Here is an 11594-nt window from a genome sequence, read left to right as displayed (position 1 = left end):
TATATATATATATATATATATATATATATATATATATATATATATATATATATATATATATATATATGCGCGTATGTATCAGCTTCTCCGAGAACCATCACAAACCATCACAAACCATTACTCTTCCATTTCCACACACCAAAAAACACCCATGGGCATGGCTGTGATATCAGAAAAAGATCCATCAAATGCCTCCACACAAACCATCCAAGAAATCATGACAACATACAAATCACTTCCACCACGACCCACCATTGAAGACCTCGAAGCAGCCATTTCTGTCATCAAAACCCTCAACACCGATGAAAAACGAAAACTTGACGAGATCGCCACCCAAATCTGCCCACCAGACATCCCACAACCCCTCTTCTCCATCCTTCAAAAGGTCAGACAAACCATGGTCTTGTTTCAGACACAAGAACAGAGGAAAGAACCTCTGCAAGTTGTTGACTTTGACCAGATTCATCAAACCTTTGATGAATTGATTCAGAAAGCTTCCAAGTGTGTTTCTAGTGATACCCAGTTGGATCAAGAAGATGATTTCAAATACCCAGTTGCTGATTTTGAGAAAAAAACTGTGATCAGTGATGAAAGTTTGCTGGTTTCTCAGAAGATCAAGAAAGTTGAAAGCTTCAAGGGTTTGGTCAAGAGTTCTTCGACAAAAATCATCAATTTTCCCTCAGGTTTGATCTGTTTTGTTCTTTATGTGATTCTGCTTTTGGGGATTATATTGTTTTTCCCACTCCAAACATGAAACAAAACACAAATTGATGTTGAAGTTGGTAAGCAGCAAAAGTCAAACCCAAGATCATTTCTTGGTTTCTTTCTTTCTGATTTGATCAACTTAAAAAGAGAAAACGAGAAGTTTCAAAATCATATATGATTAAGTGTGATACTAACGCTTAATTATATATGATTAAACACGTCCAAAAGGGACGACGACGGGGAAGGTCGCCGGCTATGTACTGTCAAAACACGATGTGTTTAATCATACATGATTAAGTGTTCATATCACATGTAATGATAGATGATCTTATAACTGTTCGCCGATTGAACGTCTTCTTGTTTCAACCTGACCATATATACATATATATATATGTGTGTATATATACATATATATATATATATATATATATATGTGGGGGGGTGTGTAACTGTTTGTGTCTTAATGGTGAAAACTTGAAGCATGATTTTTTGGTTTGTAGGTGTAGAAGAACCTGAGAGATTAAGCCTGATGAAAGTAGCAGCCTTGATTGAAATCACAGCCAAACAAGAAGGAAAAGTCCTTGATCTTCAATCCAAATTGATGGAGAACATTGAATTGCTTCCTGCTTCTCTTGGAAAACTATTGAACATCACCGAACTTAATCTATCCGACAACAAAATCACGGCTCTCCCATCCTCCATTGCCAATCTTACCGCCCTAACAAAGCTCGATATCCATTCAAACCAACTCACCGACCTCCCCGATTCAGTCGGTCAATTGGTCAACTTACTCGACCTTGATCTCCATGCAAACCGGTTGAAGTCTCTCCCAGAATCATTCGGGAATCTTGTAAACTTGATGAATCTTGATTTGAGCTCAAACTATTTCACCCATTTACCTGATTTTATAGGGAACTTAGCCTCTATGCAAATCTTGATTGTCGAAACAAACGATCTTGAAGAACTCCCGTACACAATTGGATCATGTTCTTCACTCGTGGCGCTCAAACTAGACTTCAATCAACTAAAAGGGCTTCCCGAAGCAATTGGGAAGCTCGAGTGCTTGGAGATTCTTACTTTGCACTATAATCGGATAGGAAAGCTGCCTACAACAATGGCAAACCTCACTAGATTAAGAGAACTTGATGTTAGTTTCAATGAACTCGAAGGGATACCCGAAAGTCTATGTTTCGCAACCAGTTTGGAAACATTAATCGTGGGTAAGAACTTTGCTGACATGACAGCTTTGCCAAGATCAATCGGCAATCTTGAAAACCTTCAAGTGCTCGATATAAGCGGTGATCAAATACGATTTTTACCTGGATCTTTTGGGATGTTGTCGAAGTTGAAAATATTCCTAGCTGATGAGACCCCTCTCGAGGTTCCTCCGAGGGAAATCACCAAGTTAGGGGCTCAGGTAAGATGGGTGCATCATGGTTATCTTTAGGTTCAATTTCTTTTGGGCATTTTCACAAACACTTGGTTGACATCGTTTATTTTTCAGGCCGTAGTCGAATACATGGCTGATTTGGTTGCCAAGAGAAACGTCGGACCTCAAGAAATAAAGAAAAAGCGCAAAGGAATTTGGTCGTGGATCTGCATGCTCTTTTCGGGCTAATCGTCCTTCAAAAACGTTTCTGTATATAGTATTTTCTCGGACAGTTTCACCGTTTTTCTCACAAAAAAAATAAGGTTTTGGTCTTGAAATACACAAAAAGTGATTTTACGTCACATTTTCACGTACAATGGATTAAAAAACTCGACAAAGCGTTGATTCATGAAATATTCACGTATGAACATAAGTCAAGTGTGTATGAAAAATAAACTCGAACTGTTTTTACCCTTTTTCTGCTTTTTTTATTTTTTTCAAGAAGTTTATTACAGAACGGACATGTTGTATTAATTTGTACATATAAACTAGACAGACTTTTTATGGGTTTACGTTCTTTTTACAAAGTGCATCTGTTATTCGATTTATCCTCCATCATTATTTCCAAGTTAAGATAGATTCACACGTAGCCTGTTATCCCTACAGTAACTTTTATCTGTTGAGCAACAAAGATGAAATTCTTAATGATAGTTGGTTTTCTTCTTTGTATCATAATTCAATCCACTGAAGTTTCCTTGTCGGCTAAGTTCTGACCCGTACGAAAGGCGTGACGGTCTGGGCACTGTCTCTACCCAAACTTTTCTGGTTCACCCCAACATTCCTCACTTGAACCATAAGGGTGGTGCCTACTGCCTAATTGGTTTGAGCTTGACTCCAAAGGTCAAAAGTACCAGGAGGTCTCATGTTCAAATCCAAGGAGAAAAAAAAAATCCCCTTGTGGCCACGGAGGTTCAAATGCGGTGGCTCCGGGCAATCTGCAAAGCAGGTGGTCACATTGGGATTAGTCGGCTCGCATAACGGGTTGGATATCCAAGTTAATAAAAAAAAACATTCCTCACTTGTCTGTGCGTATCGACTCGTGTAATGTTGTAGCTAACGCCTTAAGTATCTCGCAGTATATTTTTCAGTTAATACAGTTATGTGAACTCATGTTTTTCAATTATTCACACACACACACATATGTATGTATGTATATATATATATATACACATGTATATCTTTCATCTGATATGCCATGTCACCTTGTAGTCATTTCCGCATGACTCTTTATGCCATATTTGACAACGTTTTCATTTCATTTTATACGATTGATGAGAAAGGGAATCAAGTGGGCGTTTGTAAACAACTTGATGCAGTGTCTTTCTTATCACGTCCAAATTTTCAAATTCGATTATTATATAACTGAAACATCTGAAATCATAACAATTATTAATTAAAACTATATTTATATTAATAAATAAAACTAGACAAAAAAGAGAATCAATAAATTTAAAATAAAACATTTATTTGTTATCTCACTTTAATTAAACCTATTTTTTAAACCTAATAAAATAAAATATATTTTATTATTATAATTTTCCCTCTTGTTTATACATATATAAACCCTTTGTATTCATATTTTGTAGATTATCAATGATTATCTATACTATATTATAGAGTATTTGACAAAAAAAAATTCTTAAAAACCATTTTTCATGCATAAAGTACTGTTTATTGACGCATATTGCTTAAAATTCAATATTATAAATAAATTGTACGTAAGTACAACTTATTAAAACTTCATATTTGAATTTGTGTAACTAATTGCAGATAAACATAATCAAATACAGAATAAACATCTCATTTTAAATATAAAAAATCTAAAATATAATTAGAATAATCATGAAGTTTTAACAGTATACTTAATTATTATCTTTATAAAGAATTATATAACTAAACATAAATTAAATTACTTTCATTACGTTAAATTAGATTATAATAAAAAAATTGAATTAAAGAAATTACATAAAACAAAAACTTTTAAATAATTTTTTTTATGATATTTGATTCAAAAATAAAAATATTATCGTTTTTTTCAAAATCACATAAAATCGTATTATATCGATATAGATAAAAAATAAAATGAAACGTTAAAATCGAAATATATCTCGATGCATTGTACGAGTACCCTTCTAGTTATATATAATTTTTGTCAAGTGTCTCTTAAATTTTTGTTTTATATCATGCATTTTTGGTATATATTAAAATATTGTATTGATTTATATAAATAATATATTTATGAAGGAAATGACAAGATTTATGTTGAATGTGTCAATAATTAGGATAAGTGATGATAGTGATTACATTAGTTGACTATTCTAATGTAGTTGCTCTTATCTCTAATAAAAGGTGTATATGTATATGTATATGTATATGTATATGTATATGTATATGTATATGTATATGTATATGTATATGTATATGTAAGGTTTAATCAATTTAAGTACAGTATTTAATGTATTAATTAATATATATTCAGTTTACAATATAAAACCTTTTTGTTTTATAAGCATGTTAAAGAGTTTCATATTATGAATCGAGTACATGTGAAACAAATATAAGTTATGAAAATCAATTAATAAAAACCATCAAATAGAACAATGCACATATATAATAATTAATATAATTTTAATTTGATTTATTGTATGTATGTATATACACACAGATATATAGGGGCCCCTTAAGGAAAGAATTGATTAGTTTGTAGTAACCGTGAGATCCAATGTGAACCACTCGTTTGAGATATTTAACGATATTTCTTAAATAAGCTAAAAGGGTAATATAGTAATTTTATTTTTGATAATTAATCAAAATATTTAATTAAATTTTTTAGAATGAAATATTTAATTAAAACAAGTTACCTAGTATATCAATTACCTAATATAAATCGTATTCTAAAGACGCTTGTGAATCAAAGTATATCATAGTAATAACGTTCACAGTCTTTCACGTGTATTATAATGTATTTTCTTTGTTTTATGAAATGTATCATAGTGTGCATTTTCATTGTTTTACAAAGGGTATCACATTGTTATCTTGTATGTATATCTGGATATCACGGTGAATATAGTTTGTAGGTATCACATGATGTATTTTTGTGTTCACATTAGATTCATTGGAATAAGGTTCGCCGAATAAGATTACGCCGGAGAGAGGAAACAGGAGAGAGGAGAGATGATAGAGAATATTTTTGAAATTTCTTAAAATGCCCTTAATTAATATTTTAAGTTAAAATTAACAAAATTATTAATTTTCTAATTTAATCTTTGATTTGTAATTGAATTGGATCTCACGATTATCACAAACAAAATAGTTTTCATTTAATTAGACCTCTATATATATAATATTATTTATTAAAAACTAATATTAGTCTAGGGTATAATCGGAAAAAAGTGACAAAAAAAAAACTTTCAAAACTTGTTAGAATTTTTACAATAAACTCAAAAAATAAGTTAGTTTATCAGTTAGTTTATGTTTATCAAATATTACTTTATACAATGTTATTCTATAAAAATAAAATAAATAAATATATTTTCACTTTAAATTACATGCCAAAAATCTTTTTTTCATTAACCTGGATATCCAACCCATTATGCGAGTCGACTGATCCCAGGACGACTATCTGCTTTGCAGATAGCACGAAGTCACAACATTTGAACCTCTGTAGCCAAAAGAGGATTTTTATTCCTCCTTAGATTTGAACCTGAAACCTCCTGGTACTTTTGACGTTTGGTGTCAAGCTCAAACCAATCACGCACCAAATCTTAAGGATATATACCCCGTACGTATTTTATTCGATTCTTGTAACGTATTTGTCACAATATATTTTTCGATGATATATTAGCCAATAATTAAATATTTTTTTTCCTGAAAAATCCGTCCAAAAGGGGAAAGTAAACAACGAATGTTGGTTGCCTTGGGACTGATTTTTATTTTTGTTTAATTTTTTGCGACAACAAAATTTTATTTATTTAGAGCATTTAATAGGGTCCAGCACCGGTATCGAACTGTATGGTACCGAATTTGTGTAGGACACGTAAATAAGATCGAGAACTGAAACCGTATGTACCGATTCGGTTTCGGTCCAGGGACTTTCGGTACTAGGACCATTTAGGACCGAAATTTGAAAGTGGATTAAGAGACTTAACAATCGCATGAGAACTTTCAAATGTGTATCAAAATCAATCATAAACCAATAAAAAAAGTTCATAAATTGTATAAAAAAAACAATCAAAAAGTTCCCCTTCTGGCTACGGAGGTTCAAATGCGGTGACTCCGGTCTACTTGCAAAACAGGTGGTCGCCCTGGGATTAGTCGGCTCACATAGCGGGTTGGATATCCAAGTTAATAAAAAAAACAATCAAAAGTTCATAATGTTTGAAAATCTTTCAAATTTGTATCAAAACCAATCAAAAAGTTCATAATATGCATAGTTTAGGAGAAGATATGGCTGGAATTTCAAAAGTTATAGTGCCCCCTCGTATTCGGTTCGGTTTCGGTATTTTTCGGGACAAAGTTGGTACTGAATACCGAAAAACCGAATACTGAAAAATACCAGAAAAGTAGGAACAGAGTATCAAACTGATTAGATACATACGGTTTGGTCTCGGTTTGGTTTCAGTTCGGTTCCGGTTCAATTCGACTAATTGGTCCTCGAAAATGTCAAAGATGTTTTAAATTTGCCCAAATTTAAAACATTTTCAATAGATTCTCCAAAATGGAGAAAATAGATGTGTTGAATAAGTTTTTTGTTTAAACAGATTCTTCAAATGTAATTTCTTTTACAGATTTTGAATTTTAATTCTTCAGTTTGATGAGATTTTGAAAAATCTGTTAAAGATGCTCTTACACTCGACTATGTTGCTTCTCATTATTACAAAGAGGGTTAGACAGGCTACAGTTTAGATTCCGACTTTTTAACGATAAACGTACAAGATGATATACCATGGTTTATGTTTATGGACAATCGTATATTTCTGATCAAATGATTATGGGAGGGACTTCAAACAGTTTGCAGAAAGATCACGTTCAGGCCATTCAGAATTTTTCAAACTGCTACTGTTCTATTTCGTGTCAAACATCGTAACTTAATTATCCAAAACTGATTCAGATTTCGGGATTTCGTGAAGAAATTAATGGCGTATGATGAAGTTTGTAATAAATGCTACGAATCGAAGTACATTCATTTCAAATTCATAGCGAAATCAAATAACGGAAAATAAAACGAATCGGTCAAGAATGGTTCGGTTTTGCTTTTTTGTTTCCAAATCAGATCATGAACCAAATACATGTTTGGGTTTGTGTTAATCTGAAAAATATAATCATAAAATAAAAAAGTTCAGTTCCATTTTGAACTAAAACAAAATGAGGCCCGGGTGATTGAAAAACACTTAGGGGTTGTTTGTTTACCTCTTAATAATTACATTAAGAGGCAGTTTCTGAATTGTTAAGAGGTGAATCTTGTTCGGCAAAAAAAAAAAGTCTGTCTTTTAATGGTTCTAAGACTCTCTGAATGATTTTGTATCATAAGTCTCCCTTAACCATTCGGTGCCCTAATTTCACTATAAACAATTACCAAACAATTATATTCTATTTTGCACCATATCATGAGAGCCTCTTAATCATCCTGACCACTTAATAATTATGCACCAAACCATTCAACAACTGTCAAATATATGAGATGAAAAAAAGTTATAAGTAGTACTTTTAGTCCAATGGGCCTATCACGTTTGCAAATCAAATATGTTTCAATATACCTTTTCAAGTCATTATTAACAGTTTAAATAGTTATAGTTAAAATCAGATATTCAGTTGATTAAAGTTAAAAATAACTAATTTTACATATATTTCGTACCCCATTGACTATTACGACAACTGTTGTCACAATTTCTCGCTCATTTTACCACTTTTTGCCTATTTTTGAAGTAAATTAAAGCTAATAAAATTTTTATATATGTATCGTATGGGTTGAAATTTTGGTATATTATTTTACAATCTAGCTAAGTGTTTGTGTTTAAAAACCATTTTTTATTTGACAAAAACTTTTAAAAACTATTTTTTATGCATAAAGTACTGTTTATTGATGCATATTCCTAAAATTCAAGATTACAAGTAAATTATACATATGTACAACTTATTAAAGCTTTTATGTTTGAATTTGTGTAACGAACTACGGATAAACATAATTAAATAGAGGATAAACATCTCATCTTAAAATATAAAAAATCTAAAATATAATTAGGATAAATATTGAGTTCTAACAGAATACTTAATTATTATCTTTATAAAAAAATATTATTAAACCTGAATTAAGTTATTTCGTTGCGATAAATTAAATTTATAATAGAAATTTTGAATTAAAAAAAAATACACAAATAAGAACTTTCAAATAGCTAATTTGATATTAATATTAATATATTTTTTACAAATTTTATATGATATTTTCAAATTTATATTTTATTCAAAAATAAAAACATTATCGTTTTCTCAAAACCACATAATATCGTATTATATCGACATAGATAAAAAAAATGAAACATTAAAATCGAAATGTGTCTCGATGCATTGCGCGAGTACCATTCTAGTAACAAATAAAAAGGTTAACAAACTCAAAAATGAAAGTTGAAGGTTCATACAAATCTATATATATATATTAAAGAAGAAACCACATGTAATGATGCGGCTTCTTCTCAAAACAAGAAAATACTTTATATTTTTTCTCATTTTCTCAAGCTTTTCCTACATAAATATTTGTTTTTGATTTTTGATATTCACATTTAATATCATTTAATTAGGTTGTTTCAACCTATTCATGTTCCCTCTAATAATTACTCTTTTAACTCTCATTATTTCTCTCTATTTGGTTATAAATTTTCATTTTCTCTTTATGGTACACCTCTATAATAATCTTTATATTAATCACTCAATTCTTCCTCTCTATTTGGTTATAAATTTTCATCATCTCTTCATAGTACTCCTCTATAATAATCTCTATATTAATCACTCAATTCTTACTCTCTATTCATATATAATTTTGTGGTACACCTCTATGATAATCTCTTTATTAATCTCTTAATTATTCCTCTCTATTCATATATAATTTTGTGGTACAACTCTATGATAATATCTCTATTAATCTCTCAATTCTTCCTCTCTATTTATGTATAATTTTGTGGTACACCTCTATGATAATCTCTCTATTAATCTCAATTTTTTTTCTCTATTCAGTTATAAATTTGTGAATGTGATTTGCATTTTTGTTTATTTGAGGTGTCATTTAATAAAACAAATCATGGTATGAGTTTTTGCTTATGTAAGTATAGTATTTTTTTTTAGTCGGAGACATTCACATCATAGTTGAAATTTTGTAGGCATATGGATTTTTTGTGTGTTGATAAAGTGGCATATGAATCATTGAAGAAATAGTTTAACATTGATAATTTTTTTCACGTATTTTTTTTTATGATTTTGGACCAATTACAAAGTTTGATATGATAAAAGATCGATATATAAAAATTATTATATATATATATATATATACATTAAAAAACAACCAATAATTATAAGGTGGATTCATAAATCAAAGGTAATATTGATTTTTATTAATTTAATATATGAATGTGATTATCGACTCATTTAACTAACTTCAATAATTTAAAAAATATATATTATCATCGCGCAACGCGCGATATCAAAAACTAGTAAGTAAAATTACTTTTGAAGTTGTAATAAAATTTTGAAAGGCGTTAATCGAGGACTTAAGAATCATATTAAATCCATAATATAAAAAGACATCAGGTTCATCGGGTAGGATTGAGTTCAAATGACACTAACTCAATTATGTGTTGGGCTACCTCAGATTGAATTTTTTGGTGGGTATTTTAATCACCTATAACCACCTCCAACTACATTAATATTTACTCAACCGCCCTTAATTATTTTTATTTGCTACTTTTCACGTTCCATGGCCAAGAAGTTTCATTTTTGGTCCCCATTTTTTAGAGTAAACCGTGATTTTTGTTCATGTGGATCGTTTAAAGTTGCGATTTTCTCTTCGTACTTTTAAAATTATGGTTTTCATCCTCGTGGTTTGTAATTTATTGTTATTTTTATCCTTAAGATAATTAAGTATAAGGGATGAGAATAGCAATAAATTCTAAACCACAGCGACGAAAAGCATAATGATTTGTAAAACATAGGGATGAAAAATTGAATAAATTATAAATTACAAGGACTAAAACAGTAATTTCAAAGCATAAGAACGAAAATAGCAATTTTCAACGAACCACGAGCACTCTTAACATATAATTCACTCCTTTTTTTATTTCGTTCGTATAACTGTATAAGGGCACTATACACTTAACAATCTCGTTAAGTTTTGATGCTAACAAACGGAACCAGACATATCATTATATGCTGATATTTCAATTGTACACAAGAGAAATATCCGAAAATCAGGAAATGTCTTGGGATTTGTGTCATGGATGATTTATCTCGAATATGAATCTGAAAAGTGCACGAGCAATGAAATCAAAGACTTGATATGTGACGAGAACAGTATAATTCAACGTCGGCAAACTTTATAATAATAAAACACTCGTGATTTTGAAATCGATATTCTCTTTTGATAAGGTTTATTTAAATTTGGTAAGTTATGGATGCATTAAATAAGGCATGGGTCGGTCTTGATATGTCTTCCAAGCAAGTTGATCGCTTTAAATGCAAAAACCTGAATATGTAAAAATGGAAGACGGGATGTTTCTTTCCAAACGTTCATACTGTTTGATTTTTGACAACTACAATTCTTAAATATCAGATAAAAAAACTGTCTTTTTTTACGTTTATAATTATCTTTCTACCTAATTATGTAAATATCCATTTTTGCAGCCTCCCAAATGCCAATATCCTCTCAAGCTTATTTTTAAATTTTTATAATTTTCAATTTAGGTATTTTTTGCTCAGCCAAAATGTGGTGTTTACTTAGGGTTTATTCGCACAAAAATAGGCTTATAAGCCCAAATGGAAAAATGCTCTTGTCCAGGTTTAGCCAAAAAAAGACAACCCTACCTCTTCACGCCTCCTTCATTGTGTACACCTCCTTCTGTATCCCATCTCACCTTCTCTTTCTCCATCGTCCCTCTCGTGAACAAACTGTGAAGTTTTATACATAGACACATAACCCCTCCTCCTATTTTGACTAATCGTGACCCTACCACGTTTTTGTCGGCGATCGACCACTGCACCACCTACAACCAGGGGCGGATCTACCATGTAAAAGGTGGGGGGAAGGGCCCCCATTAAAAAATTAAAAAAATGAATTTTTCTAAGGTTAAAAGTTGTCTTTTTTACTTTCTACCATGGTTTTCCTCTGTAATTTCTTGTTAGGGCCCCCACCAACTAAAGAAAGTATCTTGAAACCACCCAAAAAACTGAAAAGTTCCTCGAAATCGATAAAGAAAAC

General features: G+C 30.8%; 1 protein-coding gene across 1 annotated transcript; it reads left to right on the top strand.

Annotated features, from left to right (window-relative positions):
- Positions 1–108: 108 nt before the first annotated feature.
- LOC112529341 (plant intracellular Ras-group-related LRR protein 5-like) lies at positions 109–2687 on the top strand. Its single transcript, XM_025140579.1, has 3 exons — positions 109–683; positions 1206–2122; positions 2210–2687. The coding sequence occupies exons 1-3, from the start codon at positions 152–154 to the stop codon at positions 2321–2323; spliced, it is 1563 nt and encodes a 520-aa protein (XP_024996347.1). The 5' UTR covers positions 109–151; the 3' UTR covers positions 2324–2687.
- Positions 2688–11594: the final 8907 nt, after the last annotated feature.

This window comes from Cynara cardunculus (assembly GCF_001531365.2).
Source record: "Cynara cardunculus var. scolymus isolate 2C chromosome LG 16, CcrdV1, whole genome shotgun sequence".
Classification (NCBI taxonomy): Eukaryota; Viridiplantae; Streptophyta; class Magnoliopsida; order Asterales; family Asteraceae; genus Cynara; species Cynara cardunculus.
The sequence above is the reverse complement of the archived record's forward strand: the minus strand, read 5'-3'. Positions and strand labels throughout refer to the sequence as shown.

Bases quoted from the DNA above. Each gene is read 5' to 3' on its own strand.
- LOC112529341 (XM_025140579.1), top strand. From the start codon at position 152: ATGGGCATGGCTGTGATATCAGAAAAAGATCCATCAAATGCCTCCACA. The intron at 684-1,205 runs GTTTGATCTGTT...TTTGGTTTGTAG, and splicing joins AATCATCAATTTTCCCTCAG to GTGTAGAAGAACCTGAGAGA. The intron at 2,123-2,209 runs GTAAGATGGGTG...TTTATTTTTCAG, and splicing joins TCACCAAGTTAGGGGCTCAG to GCCGTAGTCGAATACATGGC.